Below are 26726 nucleotides of genomic sequence, written 5' to 3' on the forward strand. Positions count from 1 at the left end.
ACAGAAGGAGACATCCTTAGCCTGGCAGAGGTCATCTGTGAACACCCACAGCGAACATCACACTTAATGTGACACTTAATGTGAAAGACTGAACGCGTGCCCCAGATCAGAAACAAGACCAGTATGCTTTCTCATCACGTCCATTCAACACTGCCCTGGAGAAGCCACCTGGGGCAGTTAAGTAAGAAAATAAAGTAAAAGTTGGAAAGGAAGAAGTAAAACCACATTTGCAGGTGATGTGGTCGTATACATAGAAAATCCTAAAGAATCTACAAAAATTACTGGTAAAGCTAAAACTAAGTTCAGCAAGTTTACAGGATAAAAGATCAATATACAAAAATCAGTTGTATTTCTATACACTAGCAATGAACAATCTGAAAAGGAAATTAAGAAAACAATTGTATTTTTATAGTATAAAAAAGCAAAATATGTTAAGAATGAATTTCACCAAAGAAATGCAAGACTTCTACACTGAAAAGTACAAAATAGTAACGACAGAAATTGAAGACCTAAATAAATGAAAAGACACCAGTGTTCATGGATTGGAAGAACTAATGGTGTTAAAATGGCAATGGTTTCCAAATTTCCTACAGATTCAATGCAGTTCTATCAAAGTTCCAGTTGTCTTTTTTGTGGAAATTGGCAAGCTGATCCTAAAATACATATGGAAATTTGAGGGACCCAGGATAACCAAAACAACATTGGAAAAGAAGAAGAAATTTGGAGGACTCGCACTTTCCAATTTCAAAACTAACTACCACGTTACAGTGATCAAGATTGTGTGATACTGGCATAAGGATGGGTATAAGTCAATGGCATCGAGAGTCCAGAAATAAACATATACATCTCTAGTCAATTGATTTTCAACAGGATGCCAAGGCCATTCAATCAGTTAGGAATAATTTTCTCAACAAATGCTATTGGGACAACTGGATTTCCACTTGCAAAAGAATGAGGTTGGACTCCTACCTCACACCATGTATACAAACTAACTCAGTGAACCAAAGACCTTAAATATAAGAGCTAAAACTATAAAACTCTTAGAAGAAAACACAGGTGTAAATCTTCATAGCCTTGAATTTGTCAACGGAGTCTTAGATATATGACACCCAAAGAACAAGCAACAAAAGAAAAAATAGATAAATCAGACTTCATCAAAATTACAAACATTTTTGTTTCAAAGGATACCAGCAAGAAAGTGAAAAGACAACCTATAAAATTGGGAGAAAGTATCTTCAAATCAAATATCTGATAAGAGTCTAGTATACAGAATATGTAAAGAACTCTTAAACTCAACAATGAGAAGACAACAACCCAATTAGAATATAACCAAAGTACTCTGAATAGACATTTCTCCAAAGAAGATATACAAACGGCCAACAAGCACATAAAAAGATGCTCGGCATCACGAGTCATTAGGGAAATGCAAATCCAAACCACAAAGATACATCACTTCACACTCACTAAGGTAGCTATGATTTAAAAAAAGAAAAGAAAAAGGGAAACCACAAGTATTGATGAGCATGCGGAACAATTGGAACCCTCACATCTTGCTGGTGAGAATGTCAAAGTAAGGTATACCCTTGGCAGGTTTGGATCAGAAGTTAGAGTGTCCGGCCCTTGGACTGAAGGGTCTTGGGTTCAATTCCTGGTCAAGGGCACGTGCCTTGATTGTGGGTTCAATCCCTGGCCCCCAACGGGGCTCTTGCAGGAGGCAGTTGAAGGATGTGTCTCTTTCACATCAGTTGTTTCTCTGTCCTCCTCTCCTCCCTCCCTTCCCTTCTCTCTGAAAATCAATGGGGAAAACATATCCTCCAATGAGGATTTAAAAAAAAAAAGTAAGGTGTAGTCACTGGGGAAAATAGTTTGACATTTTCTCAAAAAGTTAATGTAGAGTTAATATGTGACCTAGTAATTCTCTCTCTCTCTCTCTCTCTCTATATATATATATATAGATATAGATATAGATATAGATATAGATATAGATATAGATATAGATATATCTCCAAGAGATTTGAAAACATGTTCACACAAAAACTTGTACACATATATTCACAGCAGCATTATTCACAATAGTCCAAAGGTAGAAATAGCCCAATGTCCACCAACTGATGAGTGGGTAAAGAAAACATGGTGTCTGCACACAATGGAATATTATTCAGCCATAAGAGGAATGAAGTTATGCCACATACTGCAGCCTTGGAAACATGATGCCAAGTGAAAGAAGCCAGGCACCGAGGCACGTGGTGTGATTCCACTTACAGGAATGTCCAGAATAGGGACCTCCTCAGCGACAGAGAGTGATTGCCATGGGCTCAGGGGAGGCAGAATGGGGAGCAGCTGCTAAAAGGTACAGGGTGTCTTTGGGGTGATAAAGTTCGGTGGAAAAAGATAGTGGTGATGGTGTCACAACCTTATAAATGTGCTAAAAAAAACTACTGAATTGTACACTTTAAAGCAGTGGTTCTCAACGTTCTGGCCCTTTAAATACAGTTCCTCATGTTGTGACCCAACCATAAAATTATTTTCATTGCTACTTCATAACTGTAATATTGCTACTGTTATAAATCATAATGTAAATATCTGATATGCAGGATGGTCTTAGGCGACCCCTGTGAAAGGGTCGGTCGACCGCCAAAGGGGTTGCGACCCACAGGTTGAGAACTGCTGCTTTGAAGTGATGATTTTCTTTTTTTTTTTAAGTGGTGATTTATATATGTGAATTGTATCTCAATTTTTTTTTTAAAGAATAGAAACATCCCAGGAGCCCTTGCCCAGCTTCCCCACTGATAACATCATCTGTAATCACAGACCCCGGTCAGACCAGGAGGTTGACACTGGCATAATGTGCAGACCTCCATACACTCGTGTGTGTGTGTGTGTGTGTGTGTGTGTGTGTGTCTTTGCAGTTTGATCACGTGTAGATTTGCATAACTGCCACCATACTGAGGGAGAGAATGGCTCCATCACCACAGAGGAATTCCCATGCAACCCTTAGTCACATCTCCCCACACCTGTCCCTAACACCGGTGACCACCGATCTGTTCCCTGTACATTTTGTCATTTCAAGAATGCTAAGTAAATGGAAGCTTACTGTATGTAACCTTTTGAGACTGACTCACTCAGCATAATGCCCTTCACATCCATCCCAATTGTTGTGTATATCAGTAATTTGTTCCTGTTTGATTGCAATGCTTTATGAAATTGGGCTGACTTCCGAGGGCCGTCGGCATCTCCCTGCGGGCGGGTGCGTCGGCATTGGGTTAAGCTGGAAGAGAAAGCACCTTTGTCTTGGAGTTAGAAAGTGACCTCCTCAGGGAGGCCCTCCCTGACTGTGCATTCTAAAATAGTCCTTCCACTGGCCATTAATAATTCTCTCTTGTTTTCATCATCAAATGCATCCATGCTGTGTTTTTTTCTTGTGTTTTCACTTGTTTCCCTCCCCTACCAGCACAGAGCTGGGACCTGGTGGGCTGGACTCGGTCCCCCCGCCCCCCAAGTCCCCCTCAGCGCCTGCTGAGCTCAGTGCTGACACCTCCCCTGCCCTTCCCACTTCGGGGCACTCAGTCTGCTGCGACCGCCCGCACCGATGCTGCTCTGAAAGAGGATTTTTCTGGCCTCTAGGGCCCACGTTGCCTCACATGCAGCAGGTGCCAGCTGGTGGGGAAGAGCAAGCTTGAGAGAGCACCCCGCTACCCTGTCCTGTGGGGGAGTCCCTCTGGGCTTCTCCACACGGCTCCAGGCTCCAGGCTCCAGGCTCCAGGCTCCAGGCTCCAGGCTCCAGGTGGGCCGAGCTCCAGGGCCCACAGGAGTGGCTGGCTTGGTAACACACTATGGGCTGCCTCTCCCCTCTCTCTTCCCCATGCTCCACTCATCTCCTTCCGTCTGAATAAACGCCTTCCACTGGAAGCCTTGCCTCGGGGTCTGCTCCTGGGGAATCCAGACTAAGACAAACGGATTAATGGAGAAAAGCCCGGGACGAGTCCGCACTCCCCCGCTTGGCAGAGTGCACCGGGCACAGTGTGTGCCAGAGACTCGCCTCCCAGGCGTGAGAGAGCAGCGGCAGCACGAAGCGATGGGCCCTGCTTCTCCTGCTGCCGACCTCAGTCTCACCACCTGTGATGGGCGGGCGCAGCCGCTCTGCCTGTTGACAGGCACCCGGGGGTTGCCCAGCGCGCCCTGGGTCAGTCGCCAGCAGCCCCCGCCAGCCCTCCTCTCCGCTCTGTGAAAGGAAACATCAGAAGCTGGGCTGCTGACAGGGCTCGGAGTTCCCTCTGGATTCGCGTTCTCCAACTTTGAGCACTAGGTTCCCGCTTGGCGCTCCTGCTGTTCCTCCTGCTGACAGAAAGGGAGGGAAACAGTGGCAGCCCTCTCGCCGCGCCCGAGAGCCAGCCTCAGTCTCTGCCTTTTTCAAGCCGCCGCAGTGACCCAGTTTAGGCCCAGCTCAGCGAAGGGGTGAGACCACCCCCTGGATTTCTGACGTGCGGTCCTGAGCCCTCGCAGCCGCCAGGGCACTGGAAGTCCTTGCAAAGCTTGAGAAACTTGCCAGAACAAGTCAGAACCCCTTGAACTCATCTCTCCCCCTCAACAAAAGCAGCCTCCGCCCTCCTGAAAGGCACTGTTGTCACTGGAACAAGCCGCCTTTGTCCGTCCCTGCAGCTGGAGCGCGGCCTCCACCTCCTGGGGCCGGCGAAACCCAGTCAGCCAATCTCCTTCCCCGGCTCTGTCACTTAGCAGGCTCGGTCCTGGTGACAGGAGTCCGGGGCGATGCTCCTATCAATAAAAGGGACAACTTCAGCCAGTGTCAGGGATGTGGTGGTGGCTTATACACGCATGGGACTGGCTTACAGACGCATGGGACTGGCAACTGTTCAGCCCCTAAGCAGAGACCCTAAATTCAAATGCCTGAGGGAAGTGAAGCAGGTGTGAAACGGTAGGGAGTGGTGGGGACTGGGTCCGCAGAGAGCAACCGCCTACGCCTACGGGTGTCAGGCCCCCGTGCTGCCACCCCCGCTTTCAAGTCTGCAGAGAAGCAGGAATGCAGCCTGAGGAGCGGAATCCTCCCCATCATCAGCTGTTGGCAGCGAATGTGCCTTTTCTTTAGAACACTCATGAGCCAAATAAAATAGCTGTGTAGGCCAAATTCAGTTTACAGTATTTGTAAAGTTTCAATGAGAGGACTGATATTAGGAGGTAAATGTCACTTATCCATTTATTGATTCGTTCAACAAAGTTTTTTTGGCATTTATGATGTGCCAAGGAATTGTGCTGAATGTGAAGGGTTCTGTAGTGAATTTGAGGCGGCCACTTCCCTTAAAGAGCTCCCAGCTGAGTGGGGGGGGAGGGCCATGGACCTGAAGGCAGGTCATTGGGGGGCCCCCAGGGGAAGGCTAGCCTCGGGGCATTGCAGGGAGCCGCAGGCACCCCTGGAGGGAGAGCGATGCCTCGAGGGCGGGGGGCAGGGGGGCGAGAGCACATTTGAGCTGAAATTCCCAGCGTGAGGAGGACAGGAAGAGGCTGAGTGGTGTGGAGATGTCTGGGAGCAGCTGAGAGCTTGGTCTGGACAGAGAGCACGGGGCATTGGAAGAGACAGGAGAGGCCACTAGAGCTGAGAGAAGTCCCCTGATTTGACTTTTCCACCTGCACCGAAAGCACTCACCTCAGAATTTTGTTGGTGTGAAGGAGAATGACAGCGAGGCTCTCCTGCTCTCCGCCCCTTGGCCTTGTGTGTGGCCTAGGTCTGCTGACCATTGGCTGGCGGAAGGGGCACTCTGGGGTCCTGAGAGGGGCAGAAGGACTCCCGTGCTCAGTGCCACGGCCCCATCCCAACAAATGCCTGAGCCAGTTGATTTCTATTTTAAAATGTTTTTAATTTGACAAGGTTGTACAAGAGAAAATAAAACTCTGTTTGCGAGATTTATCAGATAAGGCAAGTAGTGGCTCTTATCCTGCCCTTCCCTCTAGAGCCCCGCCCTCAGTGCTTCCTCAAGGCCAAGCACAGCGAAGCCCTGCATTTTAAATTCAGTCTGATGGCCCAAGTGGCAGCTTTAAGCCAGGGTGAGGGTCAGTCCAGGTGGGGAGAGATTGGAGACATACCCCCACCGGGGGATTCTGTAGAGAAGGGAGACTGCGTAGAGTCTGATAAGAGGGGTGGAGGGGGGAAAGGGCTGGCCGGGCATCCACAGACAGCAACTGAAGTTCCAGAGAGATTTCTCAGCTGTGGGGTTTGCCACTGAGAACTCTGGGGTCTAATCCCCAAGCTGGGCCCCCAGCAGAGAGCACCAGAACTGAGAAGGGTACCCTCATAATATCTGGCTGTGAAAAGTAGTGAGGTTGCTGTCTGCCAGGGAGAGATGGCTGGAAATTCAGGCACCCTCTTAGAGGACCAACGCACAAAATTTCCTGTGGAGCCACTTATCTTGTGCTCCGGCAGAGGGAGGGCAGAGTGGACTGGAGCTGTGTGAGCAGAAGCCAGGATTGGGGGACTCTGGGGTAAGAGCTCAGAAGGCAGACACCCCAGTTTCCTGTGCTGAGTCATTCCCTCACGCTGTGTCATCTTTCTCATGCAGACATTTGCTATCCAGGCAGCTTTGCCTGGGGGGAGGACAGTTGACCCACCCTACTAGAAAACACCTTGTGCCACAGTGCAGAGTTTCCAAGGACCATTAAGAGAATAGCAGTTAGCCTCCAGGCAGAAGCAATTGCCCCACCCTGTGGGGAAAAAAAACAACCCTCTCACCACACCTGAGGATGATTGCTTGGGGCCACTCAAGTCAGGATCCTCCCAGTTTGTAGGCAGAAGCAGTCTCTAGGGGCTTTGAGTCTTTGCCTGATCTAATTAGTCAGAAACAGTATTTGACACTGTCCTGCACTAGAGATTGAGAGGCATAGTAGATCTACTTAATACACAGTCAACAGCCCAAACAGACAGCCACAATGAGGAGACAAAGAAACAGCCCCCAAGTGAGAGAACAAGAGAATTCTCCAAAAGAAGAGCTAAACGAAATGGAGATAAGAAATTTATCTGATATACAGTTCAGAAAAATGATGGTAAATATGCTCAACAGCCTGAGAAAAGATAGAGTAACTATGAAAACAGAAATAAAGAATGACATAGCACAAATAAATAACACATTAGAAGGAATACACAGCAGATTAGGGGAAGCTAAGGATCGAATCAATGAATTAGAAGACAGAGTTGAAAAAAATCACTCAATCAGAGAACCAAAGAGGAAAAACAAAAAAACAGGAGGACAGCTTAAGGGAGCTGTGGGACAACATGTAATGTAACAATATTAGAATAGTAGGTGTGCCAGAGAGGCAAAAAGGGAGATAGGGATTGAAAACGTGGTTGAAGAAATGGCAGAAAACTTCCCTAACCTGGTGAAAGAGAAGGGGCCTGGCTGCCCGCCCTCAGCCCTCTCTGGGGTTTTATTAGGGTGGAGTCGCTGCTGGTGCACCTGGGCAGACATGTACTGACTGCTCCCTGCTCTTGCTTGTGTTTCAGAGCAAGAAAGACTCCTCCTTGTGGACCTGCCCCTTCCACCCGCCGCTGCAGCTCTTTTTCGTTATCCGCAACACAAGAAGGCTGCATGCCTTTGGTCTGGCCAAGATCAAGGTTTGGAACTACTGGACAGCTGATGGCGTAAGTACCAGGCTCTGATGCCTCCCTGGGCATTAGGCTGATGGGAGCACCTAGTGCTACCGAATAGCCTGATTCCTGAAACTGCGAAATGGGTGCCAGGAGGCCCTGCTGGGGGTGGCAAGTGCCTGTGGGGGTGTCACAGCCACCCGGGGTAGAGTCTGCACTCAGAGGTCTGGAAGGGGTACTCAGGCCACCCTTTGGGAGAACTGGAAAAATACCAACTGAGGCTCAATTTTAACTGATAAGGAAACACACACAGAGAGCTTATGTAACATGGCCCAAGTCACACAGCCAGTAAGCTTCACAGTAAGTATTTGAACCCCTGAGGTCGGACTCCAGGCCCATTCGCTTAGCCAGCTCTTCTCACACTGTAATCCATGATGACTGCCGTGGGACTTGCTAGAAAGCAGGGTCTACCCCACAGGCCGAGGGTGCCCCGACCCGCGGGACAACAACGGGGGAACGAGGAGACACCCTAGGAGAATGAAACAAGCAAGGGACACGAAAGAATGGAGGCAAGACAAGTTCTGATCAAGCCTCAAACTTTATTCTCACAGCGGCAGGATATATACTGTTTTAGGAATGGGGGGTGGGCAAAGGGGTCTATGGGCAGTAACCTATTACTAGAGATTTATCAGGCTCCTGATGGCTATGCTTATCAGTGGAGATATGTGATTTAGCAGGCTCCGGATGGCTGTGTGAGGGTAGTTTATCTTTAACTGCTGGCCAATTTGCAAGACACAGGTGGTTTCTGGTAATTAGGAGTTTCTGGAGGAACCAGAAACTGATAGTTCTTAAGATGGCTTTGTCTAAGCCAATATCTCTAATGGCTCCCAACACGAGGGCAGTGCCCACCGCTGCGGCGTGTCCAACCAGCTCCCAGGTGCCAGTGCTCTTTGTGCGTGCACCCTGCTCTGTGCTTTGCTGCCCCTCTGGTTTCAGAACCCCTCCTCTCCTCTGCCCTCCCACCACCCCTACACCCAGGCCCTCACCTTTCTCTGCTGGACTGTGTTTCATGTATCCATTTGCATCCATCCCTTCATTTGACATTTACTACTGAGCATATAACTAGGGGCCATCAAGCTTTATGATCAATTGTGAGGACTCTGATGTCAGGCACAGTCATGCCCCGGAGAAACTCCGCATCTGACGGCTGGCAGACACATAAATGAGGAATAGTGCAGTGTGACAAAGACCTTGGTAACGGTGAGCCCAAGGTGTGAGGGTTTCAGACAGAAGCTGCTGGGACTCGGTGGGAGCTCAGTGGCTGAGGAAGGATGGGAACCCTCAGCCTGTTTTCTTCCCCCTCTTATGATAGAGATGGGGATGACAATTGTCCTACTTCCCTTTCCACTAGAAGGCAATTTACAGGACAAGTGAGATGCTAAATGGGACCCCACTCTGAACCCAGCCTCAATATTGTTAGAAGAATGCCATGGCATGGTGGGGAGTGTGGTAGACGGGCAAGCACAGGCCACTCGAAGAAATATATATATTTTTTATTGATTTCAGAGAGGAAGGGGGAGGGAGAGAGAGATAGAAACATCAATGATGAGAGAGAACCATTGATTGGCTGCCTCTCGTACGCTCCACACTCGGGATTGAGCCTAGAATCTGGGCATGTGCCCTAACCGGAAATCGACTGTGACCTCCTGGTTCATAGGTCAATGCTCAACTACTGAGCCACGCTGGCCGGACATACAGGCCACTTTTGACCTTCAACTAATGGTTGCCATGTAGGAGCGCCAGCCAGCGCTGCTGTGTCTTCTGAGCATTTCCAGGAAGCCGGGAATCAGATTTTGCTATGAGCCTTTCTGGTTTGTGAATGTCAGTAGCTAATTTAAATTCTTTTGAAACCACAATATAATTCAAACCTAACTCATCTTTGGGCTGGAGCTGGCCTGCCCCACACTGTCAACCCTGGGGCACGTTGCGGGGGGCCTGCCTCAGGCTGGGAGAGGTCAGGGAAGGTACCCGAGGGAGCACATGCCTGAGCTCTTCACTAACCTCCATGCTAGATACACCCAGGCCTCTCCCATCCTGCTCAGCTCCAAATGCCTGCCTCGGCTCGCATTCCTGAGAAACCCAGGTGGTCACTGTCTCCAGGCAGCCAGCCTGACCCTTGCACTACGCTGGACCTCACGACTATGCCCCCGCACCCTGTTCTAGGATCGATGCCTAGCTCCCCCACAGTACCGGGGGCCCCCTGGGAGCAGGGCCTGCAGCATCTCCCCACTGCTCTGGTCAAAGTAGACACACATGGTTGTCAGATGAATGAATGTGTTCATCCCCAGGAATGATAAGCAGTTGTCCTGCCCTTTTTGATATCCAGAGGAGAGAGAGACTGCGAGCTTGCTTAGAGGTCTGTGCCTCTGCCTCCTTCCTGTCCGCCCTCCTACTGCTTCCTGCTGAGACTCCCACCCAGCGGCCAGCCCCCTCGAAAACAAATATGTGCAAGGCTCTGTTCACCCATGATGCTGCTCAGAGAAGTAACAGCTTCCTCTGATTCCTGTCTTGGAGTTTTTAAAAACAAACACCTAAAGTTAAAATGTAAGGAAAGTCCAAACCACTGGAATAACTGAGGAAGCCGCAGTGAGAGTGTCAGCCTCCCCTGCCCCGCAGGCTGGCCGACCCCCCATCTCCCGCCCCCCGCCCAACCCCGCGTGCTTAGGGGCTCTTCCCAGACCCTGAATGCAGCCCCAGCACGGCATGGCCCCAGCGCACACCTAGCACCTAGGTCCGTGTCCTCTCACACCAAGTCCACTGGGTGCTTCCTGGCCGGTGGTCCTCAGCATCTTCTGGAATGGGCAATGAAACTGCTGGCTGCCCAGGCTCGCGCCCTGTTGCTCAGCCCTGTCGCTGAATATGTATCGCAGGCCCAGCAAAGCGGATTTTCTGTGCTGGATGACAGAGCAGATAAGCTTGGTCCCTTTGGGCAAGGCCTGCGCCTTTAACCTGCACTCAGCCCTCCCTGTGTGCTCAGCGTAAAGGAGAGGAGCAGGCATCGGAGTGGGTTCGGGTGCTTTGCAGAGCTGTGGGCTGGAGGAATGAGAGGTGCAGGCATCCCACGCACAGTGGAGTGTGGCAGGCGCAGTCCCTGGCAGAGGCGCCGCCACCTTGGGCACACCCACTCACCTGCTGCCAGAACAGACGGGGGCAGAGCGCGCACAGGAACGCAGCTGAGGTTGGCTTGAGGTCATATTCTCCGGAGCACACTGTTACTGTGTGTTTTAGGGGATGCAGAATGAGAGTTCATGGAAATACAGCTCAGCCTGGGAGACATAGCTTGTTAATACAGTGTTTTGTGTATGGAATCCAAGGAAGAAAAGTGAGAACCGAGAGCTAATCCAGCCACAGCTTATTTAGAATATAAAAAAGAAGGTGCTAGAGAATACACACTGCCCTATGCCCGCAGGCTAACTTTTATGGGCACCTTTCCCCTCTGCTGGCCCGTGGTTCAGTGAGAGAGAGCTGGCCCAGAGGACAGGGGCCTGCGGGGAGAGGAGGGTGGGAGGCTCGGATCCATGCCGGAAGGCAGCACACCGCTGTCCTTGCTGGCCACAGCTGCCTCTCCCAGGGCTGCGTGTGCAGACTGGCGCAAGGGGCGAGGCACGCAGTGAACATCTGATGCCTCAGCACCTCAGTGAACCCCAACAATTCTGCAAGGTCCGTGCTGTCAGGCCCCGCCATGTAGACGGAGATCTGGGGCTTGCTCAGTGAGGTCCCAGCAGGCAGAGACGGGGTCTCTTTTGCCCACTCTGCTTGGAAATGGCTGCCTGTCGTAAGGAAGATCTGGTTCATCAAGGACAAGGTGCATGAGTGATTCGTGATGTCTGCCTTGGTTCAGGAGGAGGATGTGAGACAGGCTTGTCACAGATTTTTATATTCCCCAGATTAAGTGACTTGCCCAGCTAGTGAGTGGCAAGCGGCAGAGCTTGGCAGGGAGCTGAGGTCTGTTGGGTTTTCTCTGGTTTTCTCAGCACTGTGTCCCCTGCAGAGTGACATCTGTCTCCCTTTGATAGTATGTGATAACCATCCAAAAAGGGGGCTTCCCGCAGCTCCCACCACCCATCCACTTGCCTTTGTAACAACCTACTCGTGACCTGCTACCAGCCTGCAGTAAGCAGGCACCTGTCACCATCTTCACCACGGCATCACCCTCGGATGCCCCTCTGCCTGGCCACACGGCGAGTGAGGCAGGACGGACACTCAGGGTGTATCTTATGCACAGAAATGTGCTCAGTAAGTAACTTAAGATGCATGAATGAAGGAATGCATGTTAATTTCCCTGGTGGTATATTTCTGTGACATGTAGTGGTGGTCTGGCTTGCGCTGCCCAGTAGAATTTTCTGCAATGATATGAGAACTTGAAATGGGGCTACTGAAAAACTGCATTTCATTTTCTTATTTATTTTAATTGAGATACAGTTAACACATAACATTATATTGGTTTTAGGTGTGTAGTGTAGTGATTTGATGTATGTATATATTGTAAAATGATTACCGTAAAAAGTTTAGTTAACATCCACCACCATATAGTTACAAAAGTGTTTTTTCTTGTGATGAGAACTTTTAAAATCTACTCTCTTAGCCACTTTCAAATATATGCTGCAGTATTATTAACTGTAGTGACCGTGTACTCATGCCTCCCCAGGACTCATGTATCTTGTAACTAGAGTTGGTACCTTTTGAGCACCTTCACCCATTTGTCCCCCCACCGCCCACGCCCTGCCTCTGGCAACCACCCATCTTTTTCCTGTATCAATGAGTGTGGTTTCTGTTGTGTTTGTCTTTCGGATCCCACATATAAGTGGGATCATGCGGTACCTGTCTTCTCTGGCTAACTTATTCCACTTAATCATGAAGCCATTAAGGCCTGTCCATGTTGTTGCAGATGGCAGGGTTTCCTCCTTCTCGTGGCTAAATAATTCCATGTTGTGTACATGTGCATGTGTACATATGTATGTATACACCTATATTTAGATAAACATAGACATGTTTATTGTATGTCACATCTTTATTCATTCCTCCGTCACGTAGGCTGTTTCCATGTCTTGGCTGTTGTAAATGGTGCTGCAGTGAGGATGGGAGTGCAGGTATCTCTTCAAAACAGTGATTCATTTCGTTTGGATAAACACCCGGAGGGACTTGCCCCCCTCCCCGCCCCCCCGCCCCTCCTGGCCTCCACTTCCTTTGCCGTCTGCAGCAGCGCCCGGCTCCCACCTTTGAATCCTCCTCCCCTCTCGCCCCTCACTGCCAGCCCTAAGTTCTGTCATTTCCATTGTCCAAACCTGTCTCCGTCCAAACCCAGCTCCTCGCTCCCCCTCTGCCTGCCGCCCGGCAGGGACTCATCACTGCAGGCAGCGGCCTCGTGTCTCCCCGCTCCCCGCAGTCATGCTCAGGGCCTCCCTCCCCGCAGAGTTATCAGTCCCCATGCTTGGGTCCGGATCCGACACCGGGCTGCCCCCTCAGGCTCACTCCCAGGCAGACGGGACGGGGGATCGACAGCAAAGTACAGTTCAGTGGGTCAGCATGGCGAGGGCTGCAGGGTGCCTGGGGTGGCCGCAGTTCCCTGCCAGCACATGCCTCCCGGGCACCCTGGGAAAACCATGACGCCGAGGCTGAGCCCGGCCCTCCAGCGGCAGCTCTCAGACTCCAGCCGGCTCACGTGGCGTCTCCAAAATCCTTTTCGTTAATTGCCAACATTTAAATATCGGGAGGCTTTACATGACAACATGGAGTTTTACTTTTATTGAGAAACGGGAAGGTCTGGCGACGCCAGGCCACGTGCACACCTGGGAGCTTAGGTGGAGCTGAGTCACAGCCACCGTCCACCGCTCCTGTCACCCCTCAGCGCAGGGCACAGTTGTCCTTACACCCCGTCAGCTCTCCCTGTGATGCTCACCTGGGCCCTGCACGCACGGCCCAGGACCGGCTCTCTGGCTCTTCCAACCGGTGGACTTAGGCAACTGTACCTCCCTCCGGCCCCACACTCTTCTCTCCGTGGTGCTTTTCTCCGGCCACCCCCAGCACCTGGAGTGCCAGCCGTCTTGTTACACCTGCCTTTGGAAGCGCCAAGTTTCTGCTAAGACACTCTCTACACACAAGCTCCCGCACACCCTGTCTGCCCCAGGCCCTTCTGGGATCTCCATCCACACCCTTCTGGGCTTGGGGTGCCTGTTTCCTGAGCTTTTGATGACCTCCGGGGTGCCCTGGCTAAGTCTCTCCTGAGATGTACTCGTTTGGCCCTCACCATGTTGTCCAGCGTGTGAGACATCTGACAACATTGGAAAACTGGCTGGTGGTGAGCTGGCCACACTCCAAGCATGGCATCCACTCTGGGCTTGCCGTGTGGTGGTTCTCAAGCTCACCACAGTCCCCGCGCCCCCACGGCTGTGGTGCCACAAGCATTTGCGTTTGTGACTCCGTGTTCTACAGACTAGCGTAGACTCCTCAATAAATGAGTCCTTTGAGCACTGCTTGGCACGTAACATGTGCTCAAGAAATAAGTGCTGCCGTCACTATCTTGTGCCCAAGCCACTGCCTGGATGTGTGTACCTGCCAAGCCTGGCTGTTCAGGGCCAGGACCCCTGCACCCCAAGGCCAGGTCCCTTAGTGTGGACTTGCTTTCTTCTGCATCCCACACAGGCGGGGACCCTGAGAGGGCCATGTGGTATATGTTGGATTGAATGAAATTGCAGGAATTGCATGCCGAGGTCTAGACCAGATCTAGAGGAGTCTTGACCTAAGGCAGCGAGAGTAATTCAAGGCCCCACCCCAGAGTGGATGGGGTTCTTCCTGTGCCTGCTGCGCCTTCACCGGGAACTGGGGAGATTGCTGCCCCAAGCTTTGGGGGAGCAGGGTTCCTGGCCATGCTAGTCCTGAGCAACCAGGCTTGGCAGGTACATGCACCCCGGCAGTGGATTGGGTATAAGACAGTGATGGTAGCTCACATTTCTTGAGCACACATATGTGCCAGGTGGTGCTCGAAGGCCTTCACATAGCTCAACTCATTCATTCCACACGGTGTCCTCTGAGGTGGGCACTGCGATCAGCTCCATTCTAGAGATGAGGGATTCACTGCTGCTCACGTCACCCAGGCAGTCGGGCACTGACCACACAGCCCTGCCTTCCCATGGAGAGAGATGTGGTCGCTGGAGAGCTGTGCCCTGCCTGGGCAGCATCGCTCGGCACTTCGGCACTGGCTCGTGATGCCAGGTGGCCAGAATTCTCAAGAGAGGCCAGCAGGGCACATTGTTCTGTGAAAGGCCTCAGTTTTTGGATATTATCAACTAGTTCTGACGTCTTTAACTGCTCTGCGGGCCAAACCGGCGTAGATTCAACCATTGGGCCTTCAGTTGGTGACCCAGGCCCTTCGGCCCCATTACAGGCCCTGCCCTGATTCTGTGATGTGGGGCTGGGACCTCCCAGTGGCTGGCCAGAGCCCAGCAGGAAGTAGCTTACAGGTAGTTGTCAGGTGTCCCAGTGTCTCCCCATCTTCTTCAGGCTTCTGTATCACAAAGGATGGTTTTCATTGGTCTTTCTCCCAGGGGACATGTAAAGGTCATTGAGGTCTTTCCCCATAAACAACATTCCAATTCAGATGCTCTGGGATGGAACAAGTTTAGTCCCAGAGCAAGTCCTCAGTGTGGATAGGAATAGGCCTGCCCCTCATCCTGGTGGGTCTTCATCCAAGTGGAGACAGGCTTGGGAGTGTGCACACTCGCCAGGTGACAGGTGCAGAGACCCAGGTTGCCAGCCCAACTCAGAGCCCAGAGGGGACCCTTGACTCAGCATGAGGAAGGAGCAGGAGGCCGGGAGGAGCCAGGTCCTGCGGCCTGAGGGTGGCTCTCTGGGCAGCAGCTCACTCCCCAGAGTCCCCCAGGCCCTGATAAATCCATGGGCAGGGTAAGGCCCTCCCAGTCAGCCCCCCCCCCCCCCCTGCCAGGTCCTCCTGCTCCGGAGCCAGCACTTCTGGGCACAGAGCAGTGAAGGCCAGCAGCTCGTGTCCTCCCTGTGAGCGGCCAGTAGGGTCCAGCCTGTGACAGAGCCGGAGTGCAGGGCGCCTGGATGGCCCCGAGGCTGTGCGTGACCCCCGAGGTGGAGCCGCACGTGACGGGCTTGCTTTAACGGACATTCCCTGGCGGGCAGTCAGGCCCGGCCAGTGCTTTGCTGCAAGTGGTTTTCTTTGGGATCTGTCGGCTGTGTGTCCGGCAGGTGTGCGCCCTCGGAGCAGGGAAGGACCTGGTGAGTGCAGAGTGCACACCTCGCTTGGGTTGCTGTGGCCATGGAACTGCGCCCATCGGTCTTTGCTGAGCAGCTCGTGTGTTCACTGACACTGGGCCAGGGAGGAGAGTGGCCTGACCGTCAATAAATGTCTTAGAGCAAAATAATATTCAATTGTTGTATTAAAACTGTCCCACCTGGTTGTTCTGGCCAACTGCAAGGAAGGGCATGGCAGGATGGGCCAGGAAGATGTTCCTGTTTCCCCCCGCCACAACGTCCTTTAGAAAATCCGCAGCAAAAGGACTCCGAGGCGGCGTCAACAAAGGCATAACAATAGCTCTCATTAAGCAAGAAGGAACTGTCAGTGCCAAGGAAACAAGGGCACACACACACACACACACACACACACACAAACGTGCACGCACACGTGCATACATGCACACGCATGCATGTCGGGACTGAGTCCTGGTTACTGGAAAGCAGGAAGCAGGCTAGTTCTTTAGGAGCAAGAGAATTCCCCCTCCTCCATTTCCAAAGACATCGCCAGTACAGAGCTTTACTGCGGGGCCGCGGGTGTGGACCTGCCACGTCCTCCGCCCTGGCTCTCCATGGTGCATGCACGCACCTGTCCATGCTTCTAGCCCCGCCTGGGGGGTGAGATGACAGTTCCGTCAGCACATACATGAAGATGGAGGGACGGCCTGGAAAGACACAGCATGTACACTCCCACCCCGTGCCCACAGCGATGGCCTCATGGCCTGAGGAGGGAGCCAGTGTGTGGGTCTGAGAGCTGGTCCCCGGGGAATGATTAAAAGGATAAGTGGGGCTGAGTCCCCCTGGGTGCAGGTGATCCTGCCGGTGGGCAGCCTGAGGCCCCTCCAGGCCCAGCATGACCTCAGGGAGGCAGCAGCGAGACCTCGAGACCTCGGGTGTGCCAGCCAGAGTGGCCTCAGGGCGGGCGGTGTGGCCTCAGGGCGGGCGAGCCTCAGAGTCTCCCTCTGGAAGACGGGCCTATGCCCCCGTGTGCAGTGGCTCTGAGGACTGTGGGACAGGACGGCCTTTTCGTTTTTCCACGTGGCGGCACCAGGGAAGTGACCACTACCTGTTCCCCTCCTAGGATCCCACTCAGGCCAAACCCACCCTCCGCTATGGCTCGTTAGGCCTGCAGGGCGTTGGAAACTGCGGAGATGAGCAGCATCAGGCCGGACACACGCCTCCCAGCTTCCCACGGCACACACTTCCTCTGGTTCCTCCCTAGCTCACCTCCCGCCTCCCTGCCTGGCCCTGTGGGCATGGGAGGTTGCACCCCTGCCCAGGCCTGCTTCCCTCCCAGTCCCTTCTCCGCCACACTTCTGGCGGGAGCCAAGCAGCAGGCACTGGAGGTCAGATGGTGCTCCAGATGGTTCAGGAACGGACACAAGCCCATTTGGAAGCCAGACTCCGTTATGAAAGCCAGGCTGCCCACCTCATGCCTGTGCTGGATGGAAGGCCTCCCTCCACCCAGCTCCTTTCTAAACGAGTGTTTCTGTCCTGCCAGATGTTTCCATGCGGTAATTTTGCGGAACTAGTCATTGAGAGCCGCCCATGCTGTCCTTCTCCGATAGCTGTTCCCTGATTAATTCCCGTCACGCGCCTGCTCTGCGCCTCTGTAGGCAGAGAGCACATCCACATAAGGCGGAAGCGGTGCTCTGAGAATCGCGACTTTCGACAGTCGGCAAATAGCAGCTGCCGTCCTGCAGCAGGGGTTCGAAGCCAGGCCGGTGCGGCACAGGCTGGATGGGTCTCACTCCACCTCGCCCTGAAGCCTCCACGGCGCTGCCCGGTGTGAGAGCTTGCCCACCTCCCCTCAGGGCGGCTGGGTGCTGTAGATGGGCACCTGTTGGCTCTCAGCTCCCATCTCCCAAGAGCAGGTGGAGAGTGGCCGGGAGTGACGCCAGCGGGGACCACGTCTCTGCAGGCTGTTTTCAGGACATTGTTAGAGAGCATGCTGCCTCTCTGTGTTTGTTCTCTGTCCTTGTTGAGAACCTACTGTGTGTCGGGTGCCTGCTGGGCCTTGGACAAGATGGCACAGGGGCCCCTGGTGTCTTGGAGGTTAACTTTGAGCAGAGGAGACAATAAATAACGTAATAAGGCAATAAGACCGTTTCAGAGACCGGAAGGAAATAGAGCAGGGTGCTGAGATAGGGAGGGCCGGAGGGGAGGGAAGGGCTCTGAGGACAGGGAGCCAGCTTTGCAGGGCTCTGGGACGAGCATTCCGGGCACGTGCTCCTTCCTGGGGTGGGAATGAGTTGGCTGGACCAGGGAGCAGCAACCAGATCAGTGTGTTGGGAGTGGAGGGAGAGTGACAGGGGTCGGGTCAGAGGGGCCAGCAGGGGCCAGACCGGAAGGCCTTACTGGCCACTGAAGCGGGTGGAGCTTATGAAATGAAATCATTAGGGACTTTAAGCAGGGAGCGCCATGACCTGATCAGTTGTTTTAAAAAGAAAGACCGGCTGCTGTGTAGAGAAGGAAGCGTGTGCCTGGGGTGGGTTCGCGGTGATGGAGCGGAGTGGAAGCAGGGGGGCCCGCTGGCAGGTTACGGTAGAACCTCTTGGAGAGATGGTGGCCTGGCGGGGAGGCAGCACACTCAGGGAGCAGAGGCCAGGTTTGGAGGGGTGTGGAGGTTAGACCCATGGGCCCCTGGGCCCTGGCCGTGTGAGTGAGCGAGCAGGAGGGGTCAGAGGGGACTCCTGGGCTGTGGGCAACTGACTGAATGGGGCCACCATTTTTAAGATGGGAGAAGACTAGGCTTGGGAAAGCGAGGTAAGGATTCTGTGTGAGGTGTCGTGTTAAGGTTGAGACACCTGTTAGATATCCTAGAAGAGAGGTCACATGGTCACTAGGGGCTTGGTGGAGAGTCAGGGCTGGAGATGAAAATGATCACGAGTCATCAACACAAAGATGGTATTTAAGGCCTTGGGTCTGGATGAGACCACCTAGTGAGAGAGCAGGAATCTGAGACCCAGGACCCACCAGCCACTGGAGGCCCAGCTAAGGGGAGCCCAGGCAGGGAGGCTGAAGGAGGCGGGGAGGGGAGAGCAGGGGAGCCCGGGCAGGGAGGCTGAGGGGGAGCAGGGGAGCCCGGGCAGGGAGGCTGAGGGGGGAGCAGGGGAGCCCGGGCAGGGAGGCTGAGGTGGGAGCAGGGGAGCCCGGGCAGGGAGGCTGAGGGGGGAGCAGGGGAGCCCGGGCAGGGAGGCTAAGGGGGAGCAGGGGAGCCCGGGCAGGGAGGCTGAGGGGGGAGGAACCCCAGCCGGGTTGACCTGCAAGCTGGGGAAGGAGACCGCTCAGTTGGAGTAGCGGCGACGGCACAGGTGCTGCTGACAGCTCTCGGCCTGAGCCTGAGAGCTCCCGGTGGATCTGGCACCTGCTGGCCCTAAAACTGACCACCCAAAACAGGACACTCTGAGTGAAAAGAGGGTTCTGTGAATGATTGGGCCAGGACAGCGGAGTAAATCCGAACCGTCCCAGACACACAGGAAGTTTCCACCCAGGTACTGATGCCCTTGGCAAGGTGGGTTCATGCAGAGATGGAGGCAAAGACCCGACTGCAGTGGGGCCGAGGCTGTGACTCAAAGGGTGTGCTGTAAAGGCAAAAAAATGGTGGGGCACCTCGACAATGGAGTACCTCAGCAAGAAAAAGGAATAAAGCTATTAATTCATACAACAAAGATGAATCTTCAAATAATTATGCTGAAAGAAAGAAGCTAGGCCAAGAAGAGTACATAGTGTGTGATTCCTTTTATTTAAAAAGGAAATGCAAACTGATATATCAGAAAGCTGACGGTGGTTGGCTGGGGAGGGGTTGGGGGGTTACCCAGGGTACAAGGAAACTTTGGGGGTAATGTGCTCATTATTTTGATTGGAAAGATGATTTATGGGTATATGCATGTGTTAAAAACTTATCAAGTTGTACACTTTAAAAAGGTACTGTTTTCTGTGTGAGGTATGTGTTATATTCCTCAGTCAAGCAGTTTTTCAGAAATGTTTTGATGAGAAGGGGAATGGACAGATGGCAGGGCAGTAGCAGGCGGAGGTGTGGTTTCATTCTCAGCATGAACAAAGAAGTGCTGGGGAGAAGAAGGAGACAGGAAGCCTAGCCAGGGACCCCTCTGTCATATGCTGATGGGGTTTAGAGTTCATACCACTGGCCTGAGGGTCTCCACATTCCTGTGCAAAGGAATCATCAGAAGAACCTATTACACATGCAGCGCCCACACCACATCCCCTGGACTCTCCTCCAGCACAGCTCAGGTGGGACAGCCCAGGTGGAGCAGCTCAGGTGGAGTAGCCCAGGTGGACAGCTCAGGTGGGGCAGCCCAGGTAGGACAGCCCAGGGGAGACAGCCCAGGCGGGACAGCCCAGGGGAGACAGCCCAGGTGGGGCAGCCCAGGTGGGACAGCCCAGGTGGGACAGCCCAGGGGAGACAGCCCAGGCGGGACAGCCCAGGGGAGACAGCCCAGGTGGAGCAGCCCAGGTGGGACAGCCCAGGTGGAGCAGTTCAGGTGGGACAACCCGGGGGGGGGGGGGGGGCAGTCCAGGTAGAGCAGTTCAGGTGGGGCAGCCCAGGTGGGGCAGTCCAGGTGGGACAGTTAAGGTGGGGCAGCCCAGGGGGGGCAGCCCAGGTGGGACAGCCGGGCAGGCTGACAGGCACAGCCTCGGTGCTTCCAGGCTCTGCCTTTCTGCAGGGGGAGGAGGGGAGGGACTTCCCAAGCCACAGTGCCCAAGGCAACCTCCAGCAGCAGGGAAGGGAGTCATTAGATAACCGCCCAGCCTCCGCCTTTGGAGGGACACAGGTGCCTTCTGTGGGTTCCTTGGAGGTCCCCAGTGGAATAGAGCCCAATCGCCCACAGCAGTGACCAGCTCAAGTGCCTTTTGGGGGTTTTCTCGGGCCCTGACTCTTGGGAGCGCCTTACCAAGTAAGCAGCCCGCACTGGAGTCCTTATCTCGGCACTGCTCTCAGCACCCCACTGAGCCAGGTGTGCCTTGGCTGTGCGCGGCAGGCTTTCCTGCGGGGAGGCCCAGGACGTACTGGAGCGAAGCCGCCTTCGGCAGTGAAGACCGAGGGTTTCACCAGGCAGGTGACAGCCAGATCTGCTCTGGCAGGAAACTACCTCCCTGGCAACAGGAGGTGGAGGTTGGAGCAGCAGGACAGGAAGCAGGGAGACTAATTAGCAGGCAGTTACAGATGTCCCAGCGGGAGGTACGATGACAGAGCCCATCAAGCACCTCTTTGTGAAGGTCCTTTGATTTATAGTGTAAGCTTCACGCAGGAAGGGGACTGAGCCTTGTTTAACATCCCAGTGCTGTGGTTTCACAAAGCCCGTGTTTCCAGCATTCAATTTCTCTTCATCTTCTGCTTTAAAATTTGAGACATCAGTCTGACACCACGCATCTCTGTTTTGTTAAATTTTGTGTTTCCAGGATCTTGACGTTGGTGCAAAGAACGTGAAGCTTTATGTCAACAAAAGCCTCATCTTTGATGGCCAGTTAGACAAAGGAGGGGGGGAGGCCCCGGCCAACCAGAGCATCCCAGTAGGCCTGAGAAATGAGCAGATTGAGGGGGTGGAGAGCAGCTCTAATGCCCCCTCGGAAGAAGGCAGAGGTGCCCAGAGGATGGCGGGCGCCGCTGGGGACGAGGAGCTCAGCGTCACTGGCTCACAGCCAGCCGGAGTGGCAGGGGATGTGGCGGTTACTTCACCAGGAACTTTATTTGGTGAAAGGATGAATTCTCCTGGTTGCATAAAAGACAGATTGTCCAAGTTAGAGGACGATGTCAGCTCGTCAGCAGCCCCAACCTCCATGGGGGGTGAGCGTGCCCCTGTCCCCAGGCCCCCAGTGGAGTGCCCTCCGCTGGGCCAGGAGCTCTCCCAGACTCTGCAGCTGGAAAACCTCCCAGGCAGGAAGGTCTCTGCACCAGGGAAAACCCCCGCCTGGCTACAGCCCTCTTGCACAGGGAAAGGCAGGAGGCAGGGAGGCGGGAAGCCCAAACCCCTCTGGCTGTGTCCTGAGAAGCCACCCGATGGGACGGACGGGCTTGTGCCGGAGGACGAGGACGTCTTCAGCGAGGGTCCTGCGGAGGCCGGAGATGAAGGTCCCAGGCGCGAGCCAGGGCGGGCCAGCAGCCGGAATGCCATCTCAGAGGACAGAGCCCCGAGGGTGACCCCCAACGTCTGCAGGGATGACTTTGACATCTTTGAGCAGCCCTCCAACAGGGAGCGCCCCGCTAGTGGGAGGAGGGCCCGGAAGGATGCCCTCAGCAGCAGTCACGGTGATGGGCAACCAGCCAGCAGAGGTAAGCTCGGGGGGCAGTCTGACTGGGGCTCATCATCCCTGCAGGAGGCTGCTGACTGGCACCAGCCACTCAACTCCCCAAGCCTCAGTTTCCTTATCTGCAAAGCGAGGGGTTCTCCTTAACCAGGAGCCACACGGGAGGCAGCAATGAGTGAAATGGGCAAGACATACTTTGCCTGTTAAACTCGTAGATATATTTGTCATTGCCACCAAGATACGTCCCTTTGCTCATTTTTCTTTCAATACATGACTTTTCCAACCTAGACCTGGTTATTCTACCTCTGATAGACATTGGTCTCTAATTACCTCACTTTATCCTTTACTGTTAGGAAAATAATGCAAGTATGATGATAAATAGCAATTGACACTTGCCTGGATTTTGGAAGGCATTAGGGAGTGGTGAGGACTGTGGCTAACTGGAGTGCACAAGCCCAACTAAAGGGGGCAGCTGCTGCTTCACTCAGGCTCTTTCTGGCTTTCAGGACTGCAAGGCCAATGTGTCAGATCTCTTTTCCTTTTATTAAGAGAAATCAGAAATATATCAGACTATTCTAATTTTCACCATTGGTGACTTATCTGCTGCTCTGTGAACTTTGCAGTAGATCATCTCTAAGGCTGTGAAAGGAGGGTCCAGAGTCTGGACTTCTGAATATTTCCACTCAGATTTGGCTATTGGGAGTGTAGCATAGCAACAAGATGTCAAAACATTTGAACTCAAACTCTGCTACATGTAGATTTGGGACTTACAGAGCAGGCCCTTGCACACGCTGATCCTCAGCAGCTTTGTCTAGAAAATGGGGATGAGCACCCCTCCCAGTGCTGTGAGGAGTAAGACGATGGCTTCACAATAGTAACAGAGCCTGGCCCATGGCAAGTGCTCCATGGGTGGTGGCCATTTTTTTCAACATTAGCTTGTCAGTCCTTTATTGTCCACAAAACACTCGGACCTACCAAGGCAGGGCTCACCCCTAGTCCTCTGAATGTAACCCCACTCCACATTGTATGGGAGCACACCAACCCACATCGTGGGTAAGCCTGGAGCCTCTCTGAGCCTCAGTTTCCTCATCTGTAAAATGCTGCCAGTAATACCCATCTCATGGGTGCTGGGGATCAGATGAGATCACCCATGTGCAGTGCCTGGCACAGTGCCTGGCACACAAGCGCACCAGGAGATGCTAGCTGCTGCTCTTTATCGTCACCACCATCGAGGCGCTGGCACTGCCCGCACTCTGTGACTCTACCTCATGGTGTATCTGCAGGTGAAACCAATATACAGTTGCCCCTTGAACCACTCGGGGGTTCGGGGTGCTGACCCCTTGTGCAGTCGAAAACCCACATATAACTTTTGAGTCCCCCAAAACGTAACTACTGTCAGCTACTGTTAACTGGAAGCCTTCTCAATAACAAGCAGGCGATGAACCCATATTTTTATGTTAGATGTATTATGTAGATATTCTGACAATGAAGTAAGCCAGAGAAAAGAAACTGTTATTAAGAAAATTATAAGGAAGAGAAAATACATTTACTGAAATAAGTGCTGTACGTATTTACTGAAAAAAATCACACATAAGGGGACCCGCGCGGTGCAAAGTGGTGTTCAAGGTCACCTGTATGTATGTTTGAGAGAGTCGCGTCAGCCTCTCTGCCATCGTTGGCTAGCAGACAGAGCCCGAAGGCCTCCACTTAGAAATGTGATGAGTGTGGGCCTCCTTCAGACCCTGACATGTCGCTTAGGACACGGAGCAAGTCCGTAAGACTTGCGTGTCTTCTTGCGGGGCTCCCAGCCGAGACTTACCCAGTGCTGGGTGTCGGGGCCAGCGGAGTGGGAGAGGAGAGGAGAGCCAGGGAGCTCTTTGAGAGCAGACACTGTCTTGTCTGTGATGGGATCTCAGGCCCAGGTGTCTGCTCGTGGTGGGTCCTCCGCGTGTGGGATGGCTGCGTGGCTACGCACAGGCTGCAGTGCGCCACGCTCTCAGGCTGGCGCGGCACTTGGACCAGCCCATGCACCCTCCTGCCAGCCCCTTTTACAGCTAAAGGAGATACGAGCTTTAAGCAGCTTTCTTCGGGTCACACAGCCAGAAAGGGCAGAGCAGAATATGAACCCGTGTCCCGCTCCAGCATCCGTGCTTGAATCACTACCCCACGTGCCCTGTTTCCGCGGCCATCATCAGCCCCCGCCTGGCGGAGCCAGGCAGTTCCGAGCCTCCCTGGTAAACAGACACACAGAGCCTCTGGGAGTTACTCTAACGTGTCCACGTTTGGAAGACTTTGTCTCCCTTTAATTTCTTTCCAGGCATTTCCCTGGTTGGCTCAGTGACACATTAAGAACTGAGCCCTTCAGATTTAATGCTTGTTAAACCAGTCGTGCTAAAAAGGAAAGTCGCTTTGAAATCTTAAATTGCCCATTACATAGAGCCAAAGCCATGCCATGCCCTCAGGGAAGGTGCAGGGCCAGTGCCGCATGACTGCCAGACTCCACCCTGGGCCTGGAATTGGCTCCATAAACAGCCTGGAGATTCTTTTGTGCAACAGAGCATCTCACTGTCATGACATCAGCCTTTCGGAAGTGTCCTTATCAGGGGTCAGTTGGCTACAGGTGAATGGAATTCCATCAGCCCAGTTTGAGCAGTAAAGGGGGTGTTATTTGGCGAATGCTTGAGGCGCTCCTAGACCCCCAGAGGCAGGGAGTGTAGCTACTCACTGCATGGGATTGGGAAGAGGAGCCAGGACGCTGGCCAGCACCAAGGAAGCTTCTCCTTGTCTGTCCAGGCCCTGCCTCTGCTTTCCGCTGGCCCTTTCCCTCCCCCTCCCTCAGGGTCGGCTTTCTCTGCCTTTGTGCACACAGCAGGAAATGGCCTGACAGCCCTAGGTGACTCAGTGTTCTGGCTCTCTCGCCAGCAGCCAGCTCCATAGTCTCAGGGGAGAAGTTGATTGGCTGACTCGGGTCAGGTGTCCACTCCTTGTTCCATCAGCTACAACTGGAGGGCAGTTCACCGAGAATAAACATGGCTCTGTTATATCTCACTACGTACTTTCTCATTTCCTGTTTTAGTAGCAATTAGCATACGCCTCATGGTGGTGCCATTGATTTTTATAAACTCAAGTGCAGAACTCTGTAGCTCATGTTAGTCTCAACCAAGGAATAGTTTTGCATCTTCAGTCCCGTCTTCTCATATTGGTGGTCCCTCCCCGACTGTGTTGACTACAGACTCACGAAGCAGCAGCTTTCTGTTGCCCTTCAGACTTGCAGGTGGGGTTGACCAAGGACCACACACTGACCCTAGCAGCACCCTGACCCCAGGGACTCGCGAGTAGAGTGTTCTCCTGCAGAGAGGGGAACCGGCCCTCAGTGGTAGACCCATCTGCGAGGTCTAGCAGAGCGTCTATACCTCTCTGCTTTTAAAACCCAGGGGTACCTCTTGGGGAGCAGAGGTCAGAAAGCAGATGTGGGGTGAGAGCAGAGCCCTGCCTTCCTTCTCACCCAGGCAGACACACAGGCGAGGCCCTGACACAGGATGTGGTGCTGTCTCCTCAGTGCCCTTGCAGACTGCCCTAGGCCATTCATTCCAGCCCGTGGAAATCAAATCACAGTTAGCGGAGCACTGATGATCCATATGGGAGTCCCTTCTGCAGGTGCTAAGCCTCACGCCTGGGAAAGGGTGGAGGAAACTCCTGGGTCTTTTTTAATGGCAGATGGGAAGGCGGGCGAGGACAGGTGCAGGAGAACTGACAGGTGGAGAGGGAGTCCCTCAGCCTCCAGGTCTGAACACGGGTGTAATGGTGATGCCAGCTGTCCTTCCCTTTGCTGGCAAACATTACTGAGCACTTCCTCGTGCCAGGTTCTGTGCCAGGCACTGGGACGCAGCAGGTAGCAGGGCAGAGCAGGCCTCTCCACGAGGAAGGTGATGAGAGGAGCCAGCTGTCTGGGGATCTGAGAAGAAAGCATTCCTGGCAGAGGGCATAGCAAGGACAAAGGCTCTGAGACTAGACGTGACCTGGTGTGTCACAGGGAGGAGGGCCACGTGGCTGGAGCAGGAGAGCGTGGGAGAGGGTGGGAGAGCGGTTGGGGAAGTTAGTGGGGCCAACTCGGGGCTCTGGGGCGTGGTGAGGAGTTGGATTTTCTTTGATTTTCCTTGTTCCCAGCGTGGCAGAGATAATGGCACTCAGGGAATAGTGACAAATGACATTTAGCAACATGGAGTCTGAAGTGACAGTGTGGACATGTCTGGACCCCGTGAGGGGCCTTGGATGGTGGTGCCTAGGGCAGGGGGGGGGGGTGCCATTGTGACACTGGGCAGTGCCTGTGTGGGAGCCAAAGCCTGACATGGGGAGTGGGGAGGTGGGAGGTGCTGCGGGCAGGACATGGAGAACCTGGCAGCACAGTGCCTCCTGGGCCCGAGGGGAGTGTGTCCTTGGACAGCCACCTGGAGCGAGCACTGAGAGAAGACTGCGTGCCTGGGGTCCCTGTGAACCCGAGGGCACCGCTGCAGTGGAGGGCTGTGGGATTCATGGATGGAGGGATGGA

General features: G+C 53.4%; 1 protein-coding gene across 4 annotated transcripts in view; it reads left to right on the forward strand.

Annotated features, from left to right (window-relative positions):
* Positions 1-26726, forward strand: part of LOC118652894 (katanin interacting protein) — a 203712-nt gene that overhangs the window by 148547 nt on the left and 28439 nt on the right. For all 4 annotated transcript variants that reach the window (XM_036303138.1, XM_036303136.1, XM_036303139.1 and 1 more), the window contains 2 exons: positions 7508-7645; positions 21332-22202. In XM_036303138.1, coding sequence (XP_036159031.1) covers positions 7508-7645; positions 21332-22202 — 1009 coding nt within the window. The remainder of the gene's footprint in view (positions 1-7507; positions 7646-21331; positions 22203-26726) is intronic.

This window comes from Myotis myotis, unplaced genomic scaffold (genome assembly GCF_014108235.1).
Source record: "Myotis myotis isolate mMyoMyo1 unplaced genomic scaffold, mMyoMyo1.p scaffold_m19_p_35, whole genome shotgun sequence".
Classification (NCBI taxonomy): Eukaryota; Metazoa; Chordata; class Mammalia; order Chiroptera; family Vespertilionidae; genus Myotis; species Myotis myotis.